Source organism: Prionailurus bengalensis, chromosome F2, assembly GCF_016509475.1.
Source record: "Prionailurus bengalensis isolate Pbe53 chromosome F2, Fcat_Pben_1.1_paternal_pri, whole genome shotgun sequence".
NCBI classification, from domain to species: domain Eukaryota; kingdom Metazoa; phylum Chordata; class Mammalia; order Carnivora; family Felidae; genus Prionailurus; species Prionailurus bengalensis.
The window spans coordinates 68,331,841-68,358,189 of NC_057353.1; the positions used below are offsets into that span (position 1 = coordinate 68,331,841).

Consider the following 26,349-nt stretch of genomic DNA (forward strand, 5'->3'; position numbering starts at 1 on the left):
GAGAATCTTTCTCTTTTTAGACTCTCGGGCCGTGGGCTATTACTCACCGCATGGCATTCTTCCTCAGTCTTACTTTTGTTACCTTCTTTCGTGATCACGGATGTTGATAGCCACCTACAGTTTCTGAGTTCCCCACTCAGCCTTCCTTAGTGGTCGGCATTGCATTTGAGTTGTGCTTTCTTGCTTCCTCTACCTTTTGAAATGTAAAAATAGAAAATAGAAAACAAACCCACAGTCTTTCACATTGGCTGAATTCTGTTATTCATCTCACAGATTTTCTGATGAATTCCACAGTATAACATATACGGTCAGAAATCCGTTGTCAGTTCGGAATGAGCCCTGTAAGAAATGGACAAAGAGGGACCTTAAGTTTGACTACCCAGCACATAATCAGAAATTGGCAGTAGCTGCCCACAGGAGGAGGCTTTGGAGAGTGAATTAAAGAGACAGAATGTTCTTAGCTCTGCTTCTAGACTTTTCTTCTTCTCCAACTTTCCTGAGCCATTGTGAGCAATCACTGGGTTGAGAAAGGACTCCTCTAGGAGTCTAACTCCTGCTCCGTGAATACCAGCAGGTCCTGGGAGACCCAAAAACCCTTCATTGGCCCCATCCCACATCACAGCAAACATACGAAAGTAGGGCAGCCTCCACATTAAATATAATTTTATTGCTGACAAAATTTTTAAAAAAGATTTTCATGGTTTTGCTTTAGAAATAGGTTGGTCACAAGTGGCTTATTATTGCCTATTTATCAGAAATTATTTTAGCATACTTGGGAATTACGAAGTTAAAACCTAAATCCAGCCTGCGTATTGCTTCCAAATGAAATATTTTTGATTGCCAAGTCAGCAATTAACGAAGTTAACCTAACATTACATTTTGTAGACCTTTATCATTTATTAATTCAGCTTTGTAGTTAGCCTGTTGTGAAGCCAACAAATAGTTTTCAAGGTCTCAGACATTTTCACAGCCCTTGAAAAGTTAGAAGGCCCCGGGCTCCGTACAGTTAAAAATGCTCTGCCCGGGAAGTCCTAAGCTCTGAGGTCTCCACTCTTGCCTTCCTCAAGGAATGAGAGCTGCTTTCAGGGACATTTCTCTAGGAAAGTACAAGCTGGCGTACAAATAACAGTAGTCTCCTAAAACAAGGTGAAACCCCTATTAAAAAAAAAAAAACAAACAGTAACTGGAGGCAGAATCCCTGGGTGGCAGCCATTAGTTCACTGGGTGACCTTGAACAAGCACTCTGTGGCCCTTTTCCTGCCCCCAGTAGTACTTTTCTGGACAGACACTCCATCTGGCAGAGGTAGGAGTCTAAGGCCATCAGTTCTAGGAACTGAACGATGTGCAGGACCATCCTAACCTGAGACAAGGGTTTCCCTCACACCGTGAAAACAAAGCAATTTTCAATGTTGATGTTATTTTGCCAGAAGGAAGAAGGAAGGGAAGGAAGAAGAGAGTAAGGACAGGAAAGGGAGCAGGGGTATGGGGGGCAGGGGAGGAGGAAGGAAGGCACCATCAACACTTGTGTTTAAAGAGCTATTGATCTTTGATGTTTGTGCAAAATGACGTCTCCCTTCTCCAGAAAGAAAAGCTTTCACATGAGAGACTTAGTCTCATTATCCTGTTCAGAAGCCACCCAACATCTCAGTGAGGGGCAAGCGTGACGAAATGAACAGAACATAGATTTCAGAATCAAATAAGCTATCCGAAGGCAGCCCTACCAGGCCTGTGTTCAGCAGTTCTCAAAGTGTGGGCCAGGGACCCCTAGGGTTCTCTGAGAGCTTTCTGGGTACCCATGAGGTCAAAACTGTCTTCATAATAATACTAAGATGTCACTTGTCTTTTTCACTATCTTCCCGTAAGTGTATTTTTCCAGAGGCTGCACAACGTGATATCACGACAGACTAGATGCATACACACATATCAAAGGCTAACTATCTTGTCTTAAGCCAAACAGTAAAGATATTTTCAAAAATGTAAAAACAATGCCACCTTTTATCTCTAACCCTTTTTTGTTGTTGTTCCGGAAAATGTAATTACTTAAGTTGTGTTTGTTTAAGTAATCTCTACACCCAACGTGAGGCTCAAACTTATGACCCCAAAATCAAGAGTCACATGCTCCCCCCCCCCAACTGAGCCAGCCAGCCGCCCCTGGAGTTGCTTTTTGTTTTAATGAATTAATAAATGCATATTTTTTAAACCCTCAGTCTTAATATCTACTATGGCAAATATTGATAACTATAACCCCAAAGAAATTTTGGGGGGTCCTCGATAATTTCTAAAAGTATAAAAGTGTTCTAAGACCAAAAGGTTTGAGAACCCCTGAGCTACCTTCCCTCAGAAATTAATTCTCTGTCATTTTGAAAAAGCGATTTCACTGCTCTCAATCTGTTTCCTGATCAAACATGGGCAGAATCCTACCTACCCCGCAGGATTCTTTCAAGAGCAAAAGAGTTAACGTGCATCCAAGTGCCCAGCAAGGTTCCCAGCAGACACTGGGAAACAGTTAACCTCCTTCCTTCCGTTCCTTCCTGTCCTTGGCACACTGTTAGACCAACGAGGCTCAGCGACTTCCCTTTTTCCCTCTAGATGGTCTTCAAGCCGACAGAGAGGTTGATGGAACAGAAGGAGTTGATGAAGATATGATTGTGACCCAGAGCCAGACCAACTTCATCTGCCCCATTACACAGGTACCGTCTCCTCCTCCTTCCCAGAAAGACAAAGAGGCAAAAGACTCCTGTTTGCTTTTTAACTTGATCTTACATCCAGGGTAAGGAGGGACGAAAGGAGAGTGATGAGGTCCAAGAGGATAGGTCCAAGACTTTTCAGGCAACCATGCCCTGAGGGATCAAGGAAGAAATTCTTGACCCATAGGCCAACTGACATCGGAGCCATGCACGGTCTCCCTGCCTTTTCCTCTGTGGCCATCTGCCCTAACAATTATCTAAAGCCATGAGATGGGGAGCTTAAACATAGGAAGCCCCAAGATGAGGAAAAAACAGTGCCAAATAATTCGGTGACTTGGAGAAGTTACTGGAAGTGGCTCATTATCATTCCTAAAAGCTGAATGTCTCCTTGATTGCAGGTGGAAATGAAGAAACCGGTGAAAAATAAAGTGTGTGGCCACACCTATGAAGAGGAAGCCATTGTTCGCATGATTGAGTCCAAGCACAGGCGGAAGAAAAAGGCCTGGTGAGTCGATGCAGGAAGGGAAGTGAGCCTTCCCAGTGGTGGTCAGTCAGAGGTGGTATGCTCACGCTAGAGGAAAAGATACTTAAATGTTCCCCCCCGCTAAAGCCCATTCACCTCCCTCAGAGTATAAACATGGAAGCTGGCTTTCTGGAAAAACAATACATGACGGAAAAATTAGTAGTCTGTTCAGGAAGAAGCTAAAGAAATTTCAGCCACACCTTCGAAACAGGAGAGAAAGGACTCGGGTGGCATGTTCATCATTAAATAATAGGAATTTTTATGAAATTGTGCTATAGCCTGAAAAAAAAAAAACAAAGGAGAACTCTGATACTGAAAGATTTCTTTTTCCCATTCCGTGTATACTCACCCAAGAAAGAATGGCAGTTTTGGGGGGGGGGGTTGTTTGTTTGTTTGTTTGTTTGTTTGTTTTGCATCCTGCAGTACAGGTAATTTGTTTAAAATGTTCTAGGGGCGCCTGGGTGGCGCAGTCGGTTAAGCGTCCGACTTCAGCCAGGTCACGATCTCGCGGTCCGTGAGTTTGAGCCCCGCGTCGGGCTCTGGGCTGACGGCTCGGAGCCTGGAGCCTGTTTCCGATTCTGTGTCTCCCTCTCTCTCTGCCCCTCCCCTGTTCATGTTCTGTCTCTCTCTGTCCCAAAAATAAATAAACGTTGAAAATAAATAAATAAATAAATAAATAAATAAATAAATAAAATAAATAAAATATTCTGAGATAAGATTTGTATCCAGAGGTCTGAGCAAGATTTAATTGTCAGGGAAAACCTTTCGCATCTTTAATTACTTAAATAGCTTCCCAAAAGGTTCAAGTGAATTTTGGGGTCACTTCCGTGAGAATTTTTTTCTTAATTGGAATGTTCGGAGAATCTTCCTCTTACACCTTTTTCATACACCTGTTTCACATATATATTTCTACCCCCCACCTGCCCATTCCTACCCCTCTGGCGCTCAACCTGGGAGGACCATGGCTGTGTTCCTGTGACAGTATGGAATCCTGAGTTGGCCCAACTAGCTGTAATTCAGTTTGGCATTTCTTGTGCTCTTATCACAGGTTGGTCCTAGGAATGGAATTGCAGGTGTGACCAGGTCTCAGTGGACTTTTGATAACAGTCACTTTGAAGTGTAGCTCCCTTCTCCATCACCCAGAAATTTGCTGGTCCAGTCCCAGAATTGGAATTCCCCACCACTCCTCCTGTGGGTGTGGACTCAGAGATAGGGTATTTGAGACTGTACATAATCTTGATGGTCACTAAGTCAAGTCATTTACCCTATTTACTCTAGAAGAATGGCCTACCGGTTGCAAAATTGAGAGCATTCGAGTACGTTTTTGAGTCCCAGTCGAGACGTTGTATTTCCCTAGTCAACCTTCCAGATTCCCTGTGAATATAATTTCCTTTTGCTTCTGAACGTCTGAGCCTTCCCTTTCTGCTGACTTTTTTTCTGTGTTCGTTCTCAGAAAAACAAACTGCTGGTTTGTTAAAATGATAATTGCTAAGAACAGATATTCCCAGATAGTCCCATTTCACAGCTCGTCTGTCTTAAAGTTTGTGATCTTCTCCCCGGGTCAGATGCGGGAAGGGCGGGCACTGATAGCAACGTGCGTTTCTCATGAGCCTCTGGACGGGGAGAGTGACAAGACCCGGCTCACATTTAAATGGATCTTCTTAATTACCTGTTTGACTCTCTAATATCCTTTAGCTTTTTTTTTTCTTTTGAGGTATACGCGCTATTTGAGCACTTGAGTAACATTTGTCATTTAGAAAAGTTTCTTTTTTTCTGTCATACCTCTCTATAACTTAGGGCAAATTCTGCAGATTCTCATAGCTTAATAATAACAGTTAAATCCAAGTAGAAGGAATGCAGGAGAGTTACAGAGAAGGTACTGTTTTGACTGGGCCTTGAAAAAATGAGAAGGATTTAGGGGCGCCTGGGTGGCTCAGTCGGTTGAGAGACCGACTTCGGCTCAGGTCGTGATCTCCTGGTTTGTGAGTTCGAGCCCCGCGTCGGGCACTGTGCTGACAGCTCAGAGCTTGGAGCCCGCTTCAGATTCTGTGTCTCCCTCTCTCTCTGCCCCTCCCTCACTCGTGCTCTGTCTCTCTCTGTCTCAGAAATAAATAAACATTAAAAAATAAAAAATTTAAAAAAAATAAATGAATAAACCCGGTGTCCAGAAGCGGTGGAGGGGGCTGGGGGTCATTAGCCAACTGAGAGGGCGGGAGCGCGGAACACATTTAGGAAGGATTGTGAGAGGCACAGTTGGGGGTCATGCTGACCTTGAAGTCCCAGCAACACAGCCATTTGGAAGTGTCCAGGGGGTGCAGAACACGTGACGTTTTGGACCAAGGAGAGAACTCTGAGCTCGAGATGTCGTTGTGAGGTTATTGGTACAGAGGAGCCCAACCCCAGAGGGGCAGCTCGGGGCACGTGACAGCTGACTGAGAGCAAGGACAGGACTGTGACCTGGCTCCGGGCAGCGCCAGGCCAGCCCTGCTCTGCCCGCCTCACCCCCCTCAGCACCCGCCTCGGGGCCCCCACGTGGACCTTCAGAAAGGCGCTTCCCTCATTAATGGAAAGAGAGCCCGAGGAAGAAGACCCCAGTGACGCCGTCTGAGACGTAGCCAGGCGAGAGAGGAAGAAGATGGGGGGGCTGCTTATCGCGGGAGCAGCAGATCACCACTGCCGGGCCTCTTCATCACCTACTCCAGAGCTTCCTGAGTGAGCATGAAGGATTGTCATTTCCCATGATGCATGTGAGCGTGACGAGCAGTTCTGGGTCCCCTTTGTTTAAAAATGCCTGTGACACATCCAGTTTGAGACATCTCAGTTCTCCCTCCTAGATGGTTCTAGTTTACGTCTTGTTAGACTGCAGTTCCAGTCCATTTCCTTACTGGGCGCCGACTGAAGCTTCCTGTCCATGCTTCAGCCTCTGGAAAGACCCCTCTCCACCGGCTCGAGGAGGAATAAAAGTGTGGCGACTGTAGCCCTCACGAAATACAGCAGTTAAAACCGTTTCCTGAATAAGTGGGCTGGGTGTGTTCTTACTGACAAAGCCGCCTTGTGAGTCTCATATTAATAACATATTTCCAGTGTTCCACAGTCATTTCTTTTCCTTTTTTGTGAAAGAGCAGGAACCGTGTTTAACAAACAGTCACACTGAACAGCATGTAGAATGAAACCAAATTGACTGGGACTGTGTCGTTGGAGGGCCTCTCTCTCTCTCTCCATTGGCCCACGGGGCATTTCGCCTCCCAGGGCCTCAATTGCTTCACCTGCAGAGTAGAAATGACAGTAACGTCTCGTGGCATTTTAGGATTAAGGAAGCAGCGGAGAAATTCCAGTCTAGATCTGGACCAGGACATTTCTTGGCAGTGGAGAAGCAAACCACTTAAGAGAAGGCTCCTTTTGAACTACAGAACGCTAAACAAACAGCGGTCAGGTTATAAAGGTCGAGAACGTCCATGTTATTACTTACCTCACTGCTCGGTGACACATTATTTGAGACTCAGAGGATGTAGGACAGAGCTACTCGGCATGTTTAGGTATGATGGGAATCCATCCCACTCAGACTTCCAGAGATATCCATAGACCTCTTGTAGAGCTGAATTGGACCCTGGAATTCTCGGGACCCAGATCCAAGAGCTCACAAGACTCAGAATCTTGTACCTTTGAGCTGAGACTGAGGCCAGGGTTCCCTGCCGCCTTCTGGGACCCCTGAGACCCGTGCTCTGTTTGTTCAGTAGACACTTGCACGTTTGCCCACTGCTCTGGTGGCGTCTTCTGCCCTCAGTGACCTGAGTTCAGGACCCAGCCTCTCCTTTGAGGCCGGTAGGTCTGACTTCTGCACAGCAATGACGTGAGAACTTGGGATTGGGTATTGCCACACTTGGCTTGCTCACCAGGATGTCCTGGGGATTAACGAACTAATGCTTCTGTAGAGTGTTATTTCTCCAGAGAAGGAGTGCCCTGATTCAGTATCACGTCATTATGGCCTCATCTTACCCTTTGTAGCTAAAACACTTGTGTTTGTTTATTCGAGATGGGGTGAGAAACAAGGTTCTCCCCCAGCTCCTGCATCATCTTCTCCTCCAGGAAGCCTCCCTGAGCCCTCATTCATGCTGGGCGGAATGCCCTCATTCATCCTGCCACAGCGCCCCGTGCACCGTGGCCCGCCCGTGGCCCGCCAGCATCATCAGTGAGCTACCTCCTCTCCACGGGCTTCTTGGGAGCTGAAGCCATGGACGAGGGCAGAAACCGTTTGTGTGGCATCTGAGCCAGTTCCATAACCCTCATCATACATTACCCTACTTACCTCTCACGGCGACCCTCCGTTCTGTCTCATCTTCATGGAAGAAGAAACTGGGGCACAGGAAGTAAAGCCACTTGCCCAGAGGGTCACAGCCAGGAGACTCGAGCCCACGTCTCTTTCACTCTTGAGCCTGTATTTGTATCAAGAGGCCATCAGTTCCCCCTTGGGAGGGCTTTTTAGTTAATGCCTCTGTGCCCAGAGTCGATCCCCTCAGTGACGTCAGAATTCTGTTTGACCTAGGTCACCCTGGGCTCCATCCATTGTCCTTTGAGAAGAATGTGCCTGCGGGCTCAGCAGTGAGCGTGCAGTTGACCCCATCAGACGTTCTCAGAGTCCTCACACTCCCCCACAGGGCCCCTGATGTCACCAGAAGTCCTCCCCACCTCAGCCTCCCCTTCCCCCTCCACGCTTATTCATCATCTGGCTGTAGGTGCTAGAGATTCGGTTCTAGGAAGTGGGAAGAGACCCAGGCCCACCGTGACAGTGCGTGTCCACCAGGCTGGTCAGTATGAAGCAAGGGTGACCCCAGCACACGTTGTCTGAGTGTGTGGTGCAAGTGTCTATATCCTCATAATCTCAGCTGTTGGCTGTCACGGTTGACGAAACAGTTCACTTTGGGAAACCAGTGTGAGACCTTTCTCAAGTGCCCCCAGTCCTTACTGTAACACAGAGCCAAGTCTCCAGAAGGAGGCATCCCTGGGCAGATCACCCCGGTCCTCTGTCCTGTGAGGGCCTTTTTATAGTCACGTTTTAGCACACGTACCTGCCCCCGTGGGGCTCATTTCAGTATTTTTAAAAATAAATATTGTTAGCAAGCATATTGTCCATTACACTTCTTTGTCCCTTCTTATATAAAGACGCCTTGGTCCAGAAAGCACAAGTCCAGAAGATGTTTCTCCTTCACGTTGAAAAGCTGGGCTTCCTACCGCTGGACAGATGAGTTCCCGCAATCAACTTTCTTCCCCTTCTGGTTTATGTCTTTCGTCTTGTATTTGTTATTTTTGCTCCTGTCTTGTAGCTGTTATTTCGTGTCTTAATATACCTGTGCTTTTCGGAGAGTTGTCTCAGGCCACTGGGCTGGAGCTCTGTGTGGGCAGGAACCTACATTTGTATTTCACAGTTGGGTGCTTAGAACCTAGCACAGGATGGACCACACAGAAGGTCAAATGCATGCACGAATGTGCGGCATGCATACAGTAGGTGTATGCAAGAGACCGAGAGATCAGCAAGTTTAAAATGTATGGAAGAGAGGTGCCTGGGTGGCTCAGTTGGTTGCGTGTCCAGCTGTTGATTTCGGCTCAGGTCATGATCCCAGGATGGTGGGTGGGATTCTCTCTCTCCCCGCCTCTGCCCCTCTACCCCACTTGCTTGCTCGCTCGCTCTCTAAAATAAAAAATAAATTTAAAATCAATTTTAAAAAAAACAAAATGTATCAGAAGTATGATGATCAGGGATGCTAGGCACCGAGTTGCCTTTAGCCCTGGGAAATAGGAATCCTGCCCCCACTTCAGATCGGAGGGAATAGAGGCTCAGAATGCTAGTAGATGTTGGCCAGATTCAAAACCGGGTCACCCTAAGTCCAGACAGAAGAAACCAGGTGACTTCATGCAGCCCGCTGCCCCCAGAGGAGACCACGTCTAAACACAGCCATGGCGTCAGGCACCTCCCCCTCCGTGGGTGACTCACGCGCTGATTTCTTCAGCCACAGCTTTTCCTCTGAGTCTCCACCAACCCACGCAGTCTCCCTCCGGGAGGGACTAGTGGGCATTTCGGAGGGAATATATGCCAACCGGGGTCTCCTAGATCCATCCCCATCCCCAGCCTGGTTTTCCAGTCGTTCTCTTTAGAGATAAAGGGCACTGCCAGTTACCCATGGGGCAGGGGAGGGGGGCAGACTCTGACGAAGCTCAGCCCTACTTTTCCCTTCCGCTCTGCCTCTGACCCAACAGCGAGTCCTACAGGTTCTGTGTCCGCTTCTGCCCTGAAGCTGGCCACTGCCACCAGCGTCGGCCACACCGCCCTCTCGCCCGGACTGCCCAGGGCCCTCCTGTTTTCCTGCTTCCACTCTGCTTGTCTTCTGCATTAAGCAGCCAGGGCCATGCTTTCTAAACATGAACCAAGGGGCATCCCTCCCCGATCTCAAACTCTCAAATTCTCTTCATATTTCACATAAAATCTAGGGGTGCCTGGTCTGACTTCGGCCCAGGTCACGATCTCACAGTTTGTGGGTTCGAGCCCCGCGTCAGGCTCTGTGCTGACAGCTCGGAGCCTGGAACCTGCTTCCAGGTCTGGGTCTCCTTCTCTCTGCCCCTCCCCCACTTGTACGCGCGTGCTCTCTCTCTCTCTCTCTCTCTCTCTCTCGCTCTCTCTCTCTCTCTCCCCTCTGCCTCTCAAAAGTAAACATTTTTTAAAAATACATAAAAAATAAAATCCAAAGGCCCCCTGACCCTCCGACCTCCTCTCCCAATGCCCTCCCTCTAGCCCTGGGTGTTTCAGCCATATTGACCTTGCTTTTTCACTCCAGGCCACCAAGCTGCTGCCTCCTAGGCTCCTGCCTCTGCCTGGGCCACACACAGCACTTGTTCTCGATAAGACCTGCTCAGTGAGGCTTGCCCTGACCCAGCTAGAGAAGCCTCACCCCGCACTCTCCCCTTGACCTTGCTTCCTTTCCTTCAGAGCACTTAACGTGAATAAACGTATAGGCAGCACTCTTTGGTGACTTATCGGTTATCTGTGTCCCCACTGGAAGGTGGGCCCTGCTTGGCCATGGCCTATGCCCCCAGCACCTGGCCTGGCTCCAGGAGGCACTCGGGGAATAAATGAGTGAGTTTGCATCAGTCCTGATTTCTCAGACATGCTCCTTTGGGGTAAAATGTCTTCACTGAAATACTCGTATGTGAGAGAAGCTCATGCTGAAGGCCTCAAGTTAAGTGATCTTCTTATCCTTTCCAGTTGCCCCAAAATTGGCTGTAGCCACACAGATGTGAGAATGTCAGACCTCATCCAGGATGAAGCACTTAGAAGGGCCATCGAGAGCCACAACAAGAAGAAAACTCGTCACTCCGAGTAGGACAAACACACCTCCCTACAGGGATGTCTGCAGCCTACCTCCTACCCCAGCCATCTGGAGAGAGCGGTGCTTGTCAGAGCACTTCGACTGGCTGCAAAGTATACTTTGTTGGGGTAAAACTCGAAGGTTTTAAGTGTAATCGGAAGCATTTTTCTATGTCACAACAAAACTTCAAGCATATTATATTGTTTATTTTTGAGTGTCCTATAATTTGAAATAAACCTTTGGTTACCTGCGGCGTGCCCTATCCGTGCACCCCCCGGTGTGTAAACTGTTCCAATGGTGCAGGCATGGTGGGGCCAGGCCTTTCTATTCCTAATATTTCAGACTTTTTTTATTATAGTTTTAACTGAACAACGTCTTTCAAAGGATATTGACGTGGAAACGTATAGAAACATCCCAGGTGCAAGCATTTTCTATCAGCATCATAAATAACAGCCTGAGGTTCTAAAGCAAATTTACTTTGTCTACTGACAGTTCCAAATATGTAAATGCTTTTATTTGTCATTCTGACCAGCCCAGAACGCTCCAGTAACTGGCTTATCAGGGCAATGGTAGTTGATGCCCTTAATGGAAACTTTGCCACAGCCCTCTGAGAGCCTAAAGTATCGTCAGAAGCAACCACATCCTGACGGTCTCTGCCTCGCTCAATGGCTCTCATGCCCCTGGGCCTTGGGGTTTTCAACCATGAAGTGGAGATGTGAAGCGAAATGTTCTCTGGTGTCCCTTTGGCCCTGAAAGTCTGTGGACTAAGGAGGACCGGCCAGGTCTTTAAATTGAATATCTTCAGATATATTCGAATTGTGTGAAGAGTGCTAATCTATTAATAATTTCCGTAGCAACCTTTTATCAACCAGATACACAAGGAAACCGAGAAACGTTAACAATTGCTAACATTTATTGGGCACTTACTGTGTTCCAGGTGCTGTTCCAAGTTGACATATCTATGTTCACTCCTGTAGTCTTCACTGCCTGATGAGAGAGGTACACTTATTATTCCCACTTTACAGATAAGTCCAACGAGGCACAGAGAGGTGAAGGAGCCCGTGGAAGGCCACAGAGCTCCTAAGTGGCTGAGCTGGGACAAGACCTCAGGTAGCCCTAGTCCCAGAGTCTGAATTCTTAATCCTGTACTCTCCTCCTCCCTATTGGTTTATTTAGATCTAAAAACCTATTCAAAGACCACATTTAAAACATGAAGCTTCTGTAAATAAACAAGCATATCCATGCGTGTATGCAAAGAGGTGCATTAGCCGGAGTTAACGTCTACTAGGCAGCGAAGGCCATAAAATAACGCATAGTTGAGTTTAAATGCCTAGTCTAAATGGCAGAGTTAATTTTGAAAACACGTTCATGGAATTCAGAAAGGAGGATGACATTCGGTTGTCTACAAACCAAGTCAATTTGAATTTCTTAAGCTGCTTCGTCTGAATCAGACTTCCTGAGGAAATGATTATGTTTTAAGCCAGAACAAACAGGCTTTTCATGGAATGTGGTTCTTTTGTGAAATACTTTGTTTCCTAAACAGATAGCGACAAGCATGAAATACTTGCCCAAGATTTGATTTGTGTTTTCCCCGACTCTTTCTAAAGAGAATTCCAGAATATTGGTGTGGACACCAGTATCCATTCGAAAAATGCCAAATAACACCATTCCGCTGTGGAAGAGGTGCAGCCTTTCGTATCTTGTGAGGTTTTTTTCCTTCTTTTTTAGTCTTCAGAAGCTATGTTTCATGAATTTGTCTAGCCAATTAAACAATTTGAAGTTTTATATAGAATTTATTTTCATCTTTGAAGGTTTGCCATTTGGTTGAACTAACATATTTGTTAAATTTCTGTTACAAGCGTTTTCCAAAAACAGTGAAACCTTTTCTTCAATGAACTCGTATTGCTCGTTAAAAGGGGAGCAGCTCTAGTCGAGAGGAGTTTCTATCCCCTTCTGCCAGGGCGGCCCCAGAGTCCTATGTGAGATCACCCAAGGCCCCACAGGTGACATTTGAAAACCCTACAAGACATTGTAGCTAAATCAGTTTTTTCCCGTATGTGACATTTCAGACTTAGACCACTGTATGCACATGGCATCTTTTTAAAAATGCTAGTTCCTTGGGGCACCTGGGTGGCTCAGTCGATTAAGCGCCCGGCTTTGGCTCAGGTCATACATTATCTTGCAGTGCATGAGTTCGAGCCCCGTGTCGGGCTCTGTGCTGGAAACTCAGAGCCTGGAGCCTGCCTCAGATTCTGTGTCTCGTCTCCCTCTCTCTCTGCCCCTCCGCCACTCGCACACGCTCTCTCTCTCTCTCTCTCTCTCTCTCAAAAATAAATACACATTGGGGCGCCTGGGTGGCGCAGTCGGTTAAGCGTCCGACTTCAGCCAGGTCACGATCTCGCGGTCCGTGAGTTCGAGCCCCGCATTGGGCTCTGGGCTGATGGCTCAGAGCCTGGAGCCTGTTTCCGATTCTGTGTCTCCCTCTCTCTCTGCCCCTCCCCCGTTCATGCTCTGTCTCTCTCTGTCCCAAAAATAAATAAACGTTGAAAAAAAAATTAAAAAAAAAAATACACATTAAAAAAAAATACTTTTGGGGCGCCTGGGTGGCGCAGTCGGTTAAGCGTCTGACTTCAGCCAGGTCACGATCTCGCGGTCCGGGAGTTCGAGCCCCGCATCAGGCTCTGGGCTGATGGCTCAGAGCCTGGAGCCTGTTTCCGATTCTGTGTCTCCCTCTCTCTCTGCCCCTCCCCGTTCATGCTCTGTCTCTCTCTGTCCCAAAAATAAATAAACGTTGAAAAAAAAATTTTTTTTTTAAATAAAAAAATAAAAATACTTTTTTTAAATGCTAGTTCCTCAAGGGGCGCCTGGGTGGCTCGGTCGGTTGAGCGTCCGACTTCAGCTCGGGTCATGATCTCACAGTCTGGGAGTTCGAGCCCCATGTCGGGCTCTGCGCTGACAGCTCAGAGCCTGGAGCCTGCTTCGGATTCTGTGTCTCCCTCTCTCTCTGCCCCTCCCCTGCTCATGCTCTGTCTCCCTCTGTCTCAAAAATAAATAAAAACATTAAAAAATTTTTGTTTTAAATAAATAAATAAAAATAACAATAACTTCTAGTTCCTCGAAAGTAACTTCCAGTGAAGTTTAAAACATTTCCACACACTCCAAAAGATAAAACAGTTTATCCTTTACCTTATGTAGAACTTCAAACACGGGGTGTCCGGTTTAAGGCAGTTCCCAGTGAGTGTGGCTTCCTGCCCACCAGTCGCCTCCTGAAAGTTCACGCGAGGACAGGAGGAGGAAGCCCCGAGGCCACCGTGGACTCATCTCTGGCTACATCGCAGGCTCAGGTCTAAGTACCTCAAACGTATCACCTAAATTAATCCTCCCCACAATCCCAGGAGGTTGTTATCACCCCTGTTTCACAGAGGGGGAGGCCAAGGCTCAGAGTCATGAGGTCATTTGCCCAAGGTCACTCGCTTGTGCGTGGAAGAGCCCACATTGGGCTGGGACGGTGAGTGCAGAAGCAGCCCTCTGACACGCGAGGCCGTTTGCCCCCCGGGGCTGCGGAGAACACATACGTGATCAGACCTGCGCGTCTGCCCCACCTTCCTTATTCCCAGTTCTGAGACCACCGTTTCCCAGGCTCACAGACTCCGTCATCCCCGGGCAGAACCCCCCAAGTCTGGGCGCTCCCTCTCTGTTTCACGCTCAGACCGTTCTCTGACCTCCCGTCTGCCCCCTCGCCATATTAATCTGCTAGAACGCCGATGGGACGATCTCACATCTTACTCAAAAACGTTCATTCCTTTCCTACAGAGTGGAGTTCAGGCCCGGCACTCAGGATTCTGCCACAGACCAGCTCCCCCCCTGTTGCCTCAGTATCCCCTGGGCTCCCCAGCACTCCGGTTCCCCTCTCTTGACGGCAGGTTTCCTCTGGGAGCGGCTCGCCCCGGTACTCCCGCCTGCCACATACAGGCGACCTTGGGTGAGTCACTGTCCCTCCAGGCCTTAGAGTTTGCGGGTGAACCGAAAGATTTGGGCTTCTCCCCAAGGTTTCCATAAACTCTTAAGATTCTGTTTCATGTGTTCAGTGGACAGGTCCTAAGGGAGTATAAGCCCTTTTGAAGGAAAACAGGCTGATACGGAAATTAGTATATATTTGAACCCAACGTGCACGTCGCCTCTTCAACTGCTCATTCAACAAATACTCTTTAAGGCCCGCTCTGTGCCATGTTTTGTGTTAGCCTCTGGATACAAAAATCTCCCCTCCGGAGGGGGCTTAGTGTCTAGTTGAGGCAGACGGATATTTGAAAAATAAATCCCATAAGAGGTCGTGTATATAGACCGTGTATAGACGATGGTGGCACAGAGAAAGGAAATAGAGGAAAATTGTTGAGTAACCAAACACTAGGAAATCGGGTACCAAGACTCAGACCAAGTTAAGGAGTCTGTGAAACGTGTTTGGGAGAATGGGGAGTGAATCGTGAGGGTGTCGTTGGAAACTTGTTTCGTTTGGGAGATCTGCCTGCCGGCTTGTGTCCGACTCCGAAGAAGGGACTCACTTCTGAAAGGGAAGCAGTTACAACAGCAGAAGGAGGAGCCCTCCTACCTCGCTTGGGGAGATGGGAATCGGTGCAGCCACTTTGAAAAGTCAGGCTTTTTGAAAAGGTGTTCAACATGGGGCTCGGTCAGTTCAGCATCTCGCTCTTGATCATCCTCTCAGGTCATCATCTCACGGTCCGTGGGTTCGAGCCCCGCGTCGGGCTCTGTGCTGAACAGTGTGGAGCCTGCTCGGGATTCTCTGTCTCCCTCTCTCTCTGCTCCTCCCCCACTCTCTCTCTCTCTCTCTTCCTCTCTCTCTCTCTCTCTCTCTGTGTCTCGCAAAAATAAACACACACCTTTTAAAAAAGGTGTTAAACATAAACTTACTGCACAACCCAGCAAATCTACCCTTAGGTATCTACCCAAGAGAAGTAAAAACATGTTTGCACAAAGACTCGTGTGTGAACGTTCATAAGTAATATGATTTATAATCGCGAAAAAAGTGGAAACAATCCAACTGTCCAGCTGGTGAGCGGATAAACAAAAGCAGGAATGGCCACGGTCGGATACTACCTGGAGATAGCTGGAGTGGAGAACTTACGAGCCCATACTATCCTGTGGGACTGAGCATTAGGTTATGTGGAAGAAGCCAGGCACAAAGATCATGTAGTGTATGAATTAATTTCATTATACGAAGTGACCAGAAAAGGGGCACCTGGGTGGCTCAGTCAGTTGAGTGTCTGACATCATCTCAGGTCATGATCTCACCGTTCGTGAGTTCGAGCCCCGCATCGGGCTCTCTGCTGTCATTTCAGAGCCCCCTTTGGATCCTCTGTCCCCCTCTCTCTCTGTCTTCTCCACCCCCAACCCCCGATTGCACAGGCGCGGGTGCACTCTCCCTCAAAAATAAATAAGCATTTTAGAAAAAAGAAGAAAAGCAATGTCCAGGAAAGACAAATCCATAGGGACGGAAAGTAGATTCGTGGTGGCCTGGGGCTGGGGATGGAAATGGAGAGTAACTTGCACAAGGGATGGCTTTGGGGTGAAGGACATGTTCTGAAACTGGATTGCACGCCTCGAGATTTTCTAAAAGTCACTGAATTCAACTCTTCCAACAGTGAATTTTATGGCATATAAATGTTCCAAACCAGCTGAGTGGAGATTGCTTTACAGGTCAGGGAGGAGAGCGCTTTCTTCGTGATCATTTGGAACAAGCCAGCAGCTATAAGAAGCTATTGGTGCCCTAAATTCCACCGGGAAATCAAGGCTGAAGAAACACAGGATTAAAAGTAGTAGTTACTAGGGGCGCCTGGGAGGCTCGTCAGTTAAGCGCCGACTTCTGCTCAGGTTGTGATCTCACGGTTCGTGAGTTCGAGCCCTGAGTTAGGCTCTGTGCTACTAGAGCCTCTCCCTCAAAATAAACTTAAAAAAAAAAAAATAGCAATTACTAAGGAACTGTTAAGGGTTAACGAGAAGCTAAGACTACTGACTGATAGCCCTAAGAAGCTTAATTTTACATATTTCTATTTCTTTATGTCCCTATTGTGTAGGTATCTTATATGCATTGATCACTAATAGTAACCAATAGTTCTAATCAACGGCTTTATTTTATGCCCAAAGGTGATTTTATTAAAGCAGGGTGATAGGACCCTTGGGCAGAGAGCTGCACTGGAGTCCTGAGGAGCGACTGATGATATCCTTTTAGGTTTGGTGGGGAGGGGCGGTTAGAGATAAAGTTAGTTTTTAAGGGATTTCTGTATGCTGAAAGCAGGGTCTCACAGGACCTGAAGATTTAACTGTTGACAAGATAAGGTTGCTTTTAGTTTTTAAAGGAAGTGTACGCATTAAGGCACACACATAAAGGTCTTGGAGAATGTTCACCCTGCAGGCGTCTGACATCTGTCAGTGGGCTGCAGGCTGTAAGGAAATTTAATTTAAGCTACATTTTTCTTGCCTTTGTTTCCCTCATCATTTTCCCCCCTGAGCGATTTTGATCCTTAAATCTTTAAGGTTGTTGAAAGCGGAAGGTCTCATCTCCCGTAGCTTCTTCCGGCTAGATAGGGGCATAGAGACGTCCCTACTTATGGGTCAAGATTGGTCAGTTGAGAATTTAATAGGAGTTAGGAAAGCCTCAGGCAGCTGTATCTAGAGCTGATAACATATGGGAGTTTTCTCCAGCAGAAAGGATCATCTGTTGGCTTGAAGTTGTGGCAGTGAAGGAGTGGAGAGACCAGGGAGAAAACAGCAAAACATGTTAAATTAACCAAAAGAAGAAGCCCAAATCTGTCCCTTGACAGTTGACAAAAACCTTCCTTTAGTCCAGGAGTTTAACCAATTATTAAAGGGAGAGAGGGATCATTTAAAGCACCAATACGAGTACTTGTCAATTAGAGGCTCAGATTTTTGCGGTAATCTGGAACGTATACACAGCATTTTGTTTTTATGAGAGCACGAGTTCTACCTTGTACAGCAGTGAAAACATCTGATGCCGTTTTATTTTGTAAAATTATTTCGTGCATTCGAGTTATGTTAGTGTTTAATAATATAATGTTATTTTGAGAGTCTTTTAAGGCCTTGATTGTGTAGTGGGTGGTGTTAACCATTGTATAGACTCTGTTTTGCTTAGTAAGCCGTCAGGTAATTAACGAGAGGTACTTTTATAGAAACAAGAAAACTGTAGGTTGATGGTTAGAGCAGGTTACAAACCCAGTGCTGCCAGGGAGAAGATATTTAGATGTCTGCCTTGACGCCTCTTCAGATGGGAGTGGGAACAGGCAGTGGGAATCAGATGGGTTTTTCAGATTTGTAACTCAAATGTCTGTGTCCTCTTGAATGACCCAGAGGACAACAGGCACAACCATTTTCTCTACATGAGTTTTTGTGACGATTTCTCTGAAGCTTACCTCAAGTCGTGTAGTTTGGGCAAGCAACAAACCTTTAAAGACCACCAGAAGTAGAATTTAACATCCATAAAGGTGCGTTGATGAAACAGAATTTTTCTCTCGAATAGCCTTCATTTCCAGAGGTAGCCGAATCAAGACTAATTTGTTTGTAGATCAAGTCCAGTTTTAACACACTCGGCCTAATTGTTTACGTAAGCTCAGCCAGAACGGCGATTGGTCACGTAGATCTTTGAAAATGTGTTTTGCTGGAACTTTTTACAAGGAATCTAGATTGAACTTTTAGTAGCCTCTCCAGGCCCAGAAGCCAGGCCAAGTACTTGCCAACAGACATGCCTGCAACACCTGTCAATTTGGGCGAATTCCTCTTCACGAGGTCCCCAAGATATCCTGAGGTTCCTGCACCTGCCGGGAAGGGACATTCTGTGCTCACCTGGAGAGGATGCTGGGAACTCCGTAAGTGACGTATCCGGCCAACATTTCCAGGGGGCCTTATTGGCTTCATGCTTCATAAAGTCAACCTTAGAATTCCTTACAACTGTTTGGTCTTATCTGAGTCTATGAATGTCGGTCTCAAATACGACATTCCAGTCGAAGCCTTGGTAAAATAACCAGTGTTTCCAACGGTGTCCTGTTACAAGGAGAACAGAGTCTTACTGAATCTATGCAAATAACTAACTGCCATGAAAAGAAAGGTTACTTACTGAGAGCTTTTGAATTTCAGAGGGTTCAGGTAGAGACTACTCTTTTTTTTTTTTTTTTTTTAAGTATAATGGAGTAAAAGTTCTGGCCATTTCTGTTCTCTGTTCATCCTGCTGTTGGGAAGGAAAAAATTCAGCCCCTAAAGATGACCTCGTAATCATTCAGCGGATGGCAGAATGACCCAATGTAACGATGCCATAAACATTTCTGGTCACAGAAAGGAACATTGAGTGGGGATTTTTTTTTTTTTTTAATTTTTTAATGTTTATTTTTGAGAGAGAGAGCATGAGCAGGGGAGGAGCAGAGAAAGACTGGGAGACACAGAATCGGAAGCAGATTTCAGACGCCCAGCTGTCAGCACAGAGCCCAGCGCGGGGCTCCAACCTATGAACAGCGAGATCGTGACCTGAGCCAAAGTCAGACACTTAAACAACGGAGTCAACCACTTAACCCAGGCACCCTGAGTGGGAATTTTTTTAGTGAGCAAATACAGAACTGGTTTTAAAAGAAAAAGAAAAAGCAAGATACAATTTTGAAAGGAAGCAACCCAAGGATGGCCATCCTTCGTCGTAAACGGAATACAAACCAGAAGTGCAGGCCATTAAGACAGAGTCCGTATGCTGCTGGAATGTATGAGAAAGGTTGTCACTCACCGTCCAGGGACACTCCGGCCATTAGGCTCTGCATGGGAGCCCCCAGCTGAGTTTCTAGGCCACTTTTAGTCACCACAGTTCACAAAGAACACAGAGACTCTGATTAGTCTCTGATTAGAGAACAGCAAAAACCAGGCTAAGGATGATGAAACATGGGTCTTATGCAGAAAGGATTTGGAATGTTGTTGCCACAGAGAAAAAAAAAACTGAGGCTTCTGTTTTGTACCAAACAGGGGACTTTGTGAGGAATACGCTCCAAGACAATTGCCACTAAGTGCTGCGAGAGGGCCAATGACAGGATCTTCAATACTCAGAAGAAAAAGTACTGTTACATCTTAGCCCAAGGCTCTCATCCGGGAAACCATGGGCCCCCAGGGGACTGTGGATAAAATTCAGAAGGTTTATGAATCAGTACGGGGGGGAAAAATTACATCTTTACTTTTACTAATCTCTAATCGGAACTTAGCATTTCCTACAATTATAAACTGCAGTATAATTAACAGTCCCTGTGACTTTATCACCAATAAAAATGATAACTATTTTCCTGTTGCATTGCTGTTGCTATAAAGGTAAATTTACACTCACCTCTTGAACTACTAAGTTCCGGTCTGGCAATGATGGACAAACAGGCATGGGATTTGCCCTCTCATCTTTTACAACTAAAAATCTGGACAACATCTATGATTTTTCAAATGTTGAACAACAGGACATTGGACACTGCCCTTGCTTACTGCCTAGAGAGTCCCTGGGCCCCTTTAGAGAGAGGGGGATCCAGCAGGAGCCCTGGTGGTCAGTCTTTATTGAGGAGACAGAGCTGAAGGTTCAGGGAGGGCAAGCAGCTAGAATTTGCAGAGCAGAGGACTGGAAAGGAGACAGCTGCCCAGAGAGGGAGCTCTGGAGATGTTCAGAGGGTCCCCCTGGAGTCCTCAGCTAAGCCATCATCAGCTTGTGCCAGTGAAGAAGCTACCTGGGGTGGGGAAAGAACCTCCCAGAAGATCGGAGAGAACACACATCTGAACTCACACAGGCCTGAGAATGTTCCTTCTCCCACTGGCCAGAGTGGGGCAAAGTTAGCCCTGGACTACAGGATGTTCTCGTCCTATGTAATGATGCTTCAAAGCAAATTTCAAAAGCAAGGATAGGCAAGTTTTTATGGGAAGGGCCAGCCATTAAATATTCTTAGCTTTGCAGGACATCTGTTCCTTGTTGGAGCTACTTAACTGTGCCGTGGCAGCATGGAGGTATAGCACCGACAGGACGTGAATGAATGACGGTGGCTGTGTTCCCATAAAACTGTATTTACAGACACTGCAACTTGACTCTAATTTTCACATGCCGCAAAATATTATTCTTTTTCCCAACACCCTTCACCAAAATGAAAGATAAGAGTCTAGATCATGGAAATGATTCTCTGCCAGATGGAGGAGTAATGCTATGAGTAAATATTCAAGGTCTGTTGGTTAAGCACCCGACTCTCGATCTCGGCTCAGGTCATGATCTCATGGTTCATGAGTTGGAGCCCCGCGTCGGGCTGTGTGCTGATGGCACAGAGCCTGCTTGGGACTCTGGCTCTCCTTCTCTCTGCCCCTCCCCTGCTTGTGTGCTCTCTCTCTCTCTCTCTCTCTCTCAAAATATATAAATAAATAAAATAAAAAAGAATTGAAAGAAAAGACTAAGGTTGGTTGAAATACAATACTGCACAAGCATGGAACCTTCCGGAACAGGATGCTTTGGCACCCATGGGCTGGGTGATGGTGGTGAGAGCTCCCTTGTACTTTATTTCTGTTCTCCTACCACATGAGGTACTTTCTACCTCATGATTTATTATGGGTACGTCATCTCCCTCCCTTGGCCGTGTTCTCTTGAGGGTGGGGTCCACAGCTGAATCATGTGTATTTCCTATGCACCAAGGTTTGTCAAAGTAAGGTCCAGGAGCCCCTTTATCAGACACTCTGAAGAGCTTGCTAAAATGCAGATGCCCAGGCCCCACTCTAGACCACTGAGTCAGAATCCTGGGAGGCAGGCCCTGCAATCTGCATTTTAACAAGTGCTTTGGCGGATTCTGAATCACACTCCATGTGGAGACCGTATGCACCTGGCACGCAAAGTTATTAATGTTGAGTTGATAAAGCCAAACAGAACACACACACACGCGCACACACACACACACACACACGAGTTACAGCTATCTAAACACCACACTTTTGTGTCAAAAGCTCCAAAAAGACTGTAGGTAAATACAGAAAGTTTTACATCTTTTTCTTTCTTAATGTTTATTTTTGAGAGAGAGAAACATAGCATGAGCAGGGGAGGAGCAGAGAGAGGGAGACACAGAGACGCAGAATCCGAAGCAGGCTCCAGGCTCTGAGCTGTCAGCACAGAGCCTGATGCGGAACTCAAACCCACAAACCTCAAGATCGTGACCTGAGCCAAATTTAGACACTTAACAGCTGAGCCACCCAGGCGCCCCAGTCTTTCTTTTCTTTTGAAACGATAGTCTGGGGGCAGTCTGGGGGCGCCTGGGTAGCTCAGTCGGTTGAGTGTCCGACTTCAGCTCAGGTCATGATCTCACATTCCGTGAGTTCGAGCCCCGCGTCAAGCTCTGTGCTGACAGCTCAGAGCCTGGAGCCTGCTTCAGATTCTGCATCTCCCCCTCTCTCTGCCCCTCCCCTGCTCACACTCTGTCTCTGTCTCAAAAATAAATAAAAACATTAACATTTTTTTAAAGAAATAAATAAAAAATAAACAATAGTCTGATGAGTAGAAAGCCTTGTGATGCAATTCATCTCAATTCCATTCATCACTCTCTCCCTACCTTTTCAGATTTCACTTCATGGATTTTCTTTAAAAAAAAAAAAAAAACATTTATTCATTTATTGAGATACAGAGAGGGAGGGGCAGAGAGAGAGGGTGGTACAGAATCCGAAGCGGGCTCCAGGCTCTGAGCTGTCAGCATGGAGCCCAATGTGGGGCTCGAATCCACAAACAGATCATGACCTGAGCCGAAGTTGGACACTTAACCGACTGAACCACCCAGGTGACCCTCATGGGTTGCTTTTAATTTACCCCCTTGACAGCATCTCTTCATCTCCAATCCCCAGGGCCTCGGATACGTCAAAGTCTTGATTAAAACAAACCGGAACAAAAAACCTCTCACGCACCTTTCCCCTTCCAAAAGTTCATATACATTGAAAGCATGGAAATAGACCACTGTGGTTCCTGAAAGAGATCTCCAACCATCCCCCTCAGCTGGATCAAGGCTCCATCGATATTTTTGGCGTGGACGTTGGATTCCCCGAGAAAGTAGTGTTTCTCAAAACTCCAGTTGTTCCAACTCCCCCATCAGAGGTTTTGCCGTATCGACTTGTAGCCTGTGTTATTATTTGCTTAGTTTTCTACTCTAATCAAGTCACTCTAAAAAAAAAAAAAAAATTAAGCCTTCTCCTAAATAATAATATATGTGAAAATACATAATTACATGAAATTACAGGCTGGATGTGCTAAGTATATTTTAAACATATTAAAGTGAATACATAATTACCGAAATGAAAGAAATAGATGTTCTTGAGGCCCCTACAATCATCCTGGGTGGCCCTTTGGGCAACTCCTGCATGGAGCCCTACTAGGGGTCCAGGCCAGCCCCCAAAGCCATTCCACACCCACCAGGTTCCCCTAAGGACCTCCCTCCACACGCTGCCAGCATTGAAATAAAGAAGTCCCTTGAGAGCGCGTTGGCTCCAGCACGAAGCTTGGACTATTAATCATCGAGGCCCGCCCGCCCGCCCGCCCGCTGCGGTTGGGATTTCGGCACGCATGGGCAGAAAGAGCAGGCCCGGGAGGGGTTGGTTCGTGCTGACCACCTATCCGAGTTTCACTTGAGAAGTGTGAGCCGGGGAATATTTCTGAGCCTCCGGGGCTGCCAATCCTGGGTCACGCCCACAGAGTTCGGCCAGGCACCCCTCATCTCCCCTGGGTCAGTTGCCGTGAGCTCCCCAGCATGTCCCATCTGTTTCCTTGAGGCAGGTGACTTCCTTGTCATGCATGGGAGCTTCCTAGGGGGAAGCCAGCTCTTGGCCCCGGGGAGCGCTTGCGTTCTACAAATCCGTTGTTGCTGTGGGTCTGTGTTTGCCCTCGAGGCCGTGTCCTACACCCCCCTTGTGTCCGAGGTGACTACTTTACGCCAGCAAAAGAAAACAAGCTTCACACCTCACGGAGCTGAAGGTGAGGCGACAGCTGGCTGATGACGGCTCATGACTCACCCATGTGGATCCTGGACCACAGGCGTGAAAGGAGCTCCCACCCAAGGGCACATATCAAGTCACAGATGAGAACCCGGGTTTGGCTGCGCGGAGAGCGACGAGGGATTGCGACATGTTTTCAGCTAACCTCAGCTCTGCAGAGCCGAGCACTTGGGGAGTGAGGTTTAGGGAAGTCAAGCGTCCTTGGGTTGGTTTCCCAGAACAGCTGGGCATGTCAGAAGACGTGAGTTCCAATTTCACTCTCTTTCTTACTAGCTCTGTGACCTGAGGTGACTCCATCAACTTCTCTGCGCCTCTGTGATTTCACCTGTGAAAAGGAGGGATTGCCCTCTGCTCCGCTTGCCTCCTGGGCCGTCCGGATCCAGGGGGACCTCACATGTCGAAGAAATAGAACAGGAATAGCAGAAGCCTGGCTGGACGCCTCAGCCCCTGTTCCTGCTTTCAAGGCGAATGCATTTTGTTTGCATACGTGTGCATGAAGGAGAATGAAATAGTACAAAGTATCAAGCAAACTCATAATGGGCTACCTTGGGAGGGGGCAGGGGCGGGAGGAACCAGGTGTGAGGGTGGGGCGGTTCATTTCCCTAGAATACATATTCATATCTTTGCAGTTATTTTAGTCTTTTTCAAAGATAATTGCACAGCATTGAATGGCACTGCCGGATCCGTGAGGCAGACACAGTCCTTCAGGAGGAAGGAGAGGAGCTACAGTGGTCCGAAGGATTTTACGGACTGGGAAACTTGCCTGTGGCGAGGAGGAGGACCGATTTGGATAAATGGAAGGGAGCAAAGGCATTCTCCCAGGGGACCGGCATGAGCAAAGGTCCTGAGGCCAGACCGAAGAGGAAGGAGTGAAGGGGAGGGGTGGTGAGGGAGAAGAGAACCCAGATTCATACTGGAGATCTGGGGATTCGCGCACCCAGGGACACACTGGTTGCTAGGTCAGTGTGCACTTAGTGCCCGAGTATGCAAGGCCTGTAGCAAATACCAGAAATGTTAGCACTTGTTTCATTTAAGCGACAATGGAGAAAGAAACTCTCAGGTTTAAAGAGGTGGGGGGGGGGGGAGCCAAAACCATAAGCAAAAAAGACCCAGGGAGAGTTAAACCACAGAAAATGTAGAGAGAAGCCGTGCTCAGGGATTTAATAAAATTTCCACATCTTAAAAGTGCACTGGGCGGGGTCTGGGAAGTGAAAGACGGAGTCATTTGTACCATCCTTTTCTCGCCCAGGGGAGCCAACTAAGAGCCACCCCAAATGTGGGCTTTGGCTGACGGGGGAAGCAGTGGGGGAGCTGCACCTGTGCGGGGGGCGAATCGGACCTCTCCCCGCCCAGACCAAGGAGTGTGGCAGGAAATGCACTTGGAGCTCAAGACCAGCAGCTTCCCACCCTCTCTGGACGCCGCTCCCTCCCAAACTGCCCGGGGACAGACGGGGCTGAAGCCTGCCGTTCTGGGCTAGAGCCCCGTCCAGGAGCCCCAAGACTGGCCATGGGATTGGGGGGCGAGTCCCTGACCCCTCCCAGCCCTGGGCCCCCATCCCTGAAATGAAGGGACGGGGCCCCTGACACCTTGCAGCGGTGGCCAGGAGGGTGAAGTGAGACCAGGGCTCAGTCGGGGCACCGCTCTCCGTCCAGGCCGTTTGCTCACGGCACGAATGAGAAAGTTGGATGCGGCAGTGGCCATGAGAGCAGGCTCCTAGTGACAAAGAATGCTTCCTCTGCGAGGCCCCTCGCAAGCAGCCTCTCCTGGGTCTCCCGGACTCCCAGCCCCACCAGGCCGCGTGTGAACCGCAGTGGGGGAGGCAAGAGCCAACCCACTTCCGAAGCTGTCCTGGGAGGCACCCCACGCAGGCTGTGGGAAATGGCGCCCATTTCCAGGGGGTCCACCCGACAGACTTACCCGCAAACTTGGGGACCCACGTGTGTGAGATGGAGGCCTCGCGCCAACAAGGTAGGCAACGCCATCGCCTTGGATTTGCATTTCTGTCCTCTTGAGTTTCAACACTTTTTAACCCTCGTTTGTTTTTGAGAGAGAGACAGACAGACAGAGCCTGAGAGAGAGGGAGCCACAGAATTCGAAGCAGGCTGTCGGCACAGAGCCCGACGCGGGGCTCGAACTCACGAACCGCGAGACCGTGACCTGAGCGGAAGTCGGAGGCCCAACCGACGGAGCCACCCGGGCGCCCCGGTAGCTTCATCTTAAGATGTGTGTTGAACAGGTGCTATGTGCCCAGCTAGGCTCTAGGGTTACGGCAGTGAACAAAACAGACAAAAGGTGAGGGGACGTGGACAATGAAGGCAGAGGAGCAAATGCAGGGGTGTGGGGGTGACAAGGGCCAAGGGAAGAGACACGGCAGGGCCAGGGGAAGGCGTAGAAGATGCAAATAGGCTAACGGGCTGGCGGCGAGCTGCTCGCAAACTCTCCAGGGCCACGCCAGCTCCGGGGCTCAGACAGGCTGAGGCCTCTGTTCTAGTTGCCTTTCACGTCGATGTCCCAGTCTGTTTCCTCTGCTCAGTCTGCTTCTTCCGCACCCCACCCCACCCCCACCCCGATGTTGCCCGCGAGAGCGCACCCAACACGCCTGCATGCAAATCTCCATCTCGGAAACTATTCTCAGGGGACCCGACACCAAAGAAAACCCGTATTTCAGAGCTGCTACCTACACTGTACCTCCACTCCATCATGGGTCCCGCTGGCAGTGCGGGCTCGCCTCGGAGCCCCCGTGAC

At 47.9% G+C, this 26,349-nt stretch overlaps 1 protein-coding gene and 1 long non-coding RNA gene across 3 annotated transcripts in view; both read left to right on the forward strand.

Annotated features, from left to right (window-relative positions):
• NSMCE2 (NSE2 (MMS21) homolog, SMC5-SMC6 complex SUMO ligase) overlaps positions 1-12,360 on the forward strand; it is a 217,346-nt gene extending 204,986 nt beyond the window's left edge. For both annotated transcript variants that reach the window (XM_043601746.1, XM_043601745.1), the window contains 3 exons: positions 2,590-2,690; positions 3,086-3,192; positions 10,466-12,360. In XM_043601746.1, coding sequence (XP_043457681.1) covers positions 2,590-2,690; positions 3,086-3,192; positions 10,466-10,583 — 326 coding nt within the window. In that variant the 3' untranslated portion in view covers positions 10,584-12,360. The remainder of the gene's footprint in view (positions 1-2,589; positions 2,691-3,085; positions 3,193-10,465) is intronic.
• Positions 12,361-13,593: 1,233 nt separating this feature from the next.
• On the forward strand, positions 13,594-25,683 carry LOC122495804. The gene is made up of 3 exons (XR_006300580.1): positions 13,594-14,550; positions 23,877-24,444; positions 24,853-25,683. It is a non-coding gene; the product is annotated as an uncharacterized LOC122495804 (long non-coding RNA).
• Positions 25,684-26,349: the final 666 nt, after the last annotated feature.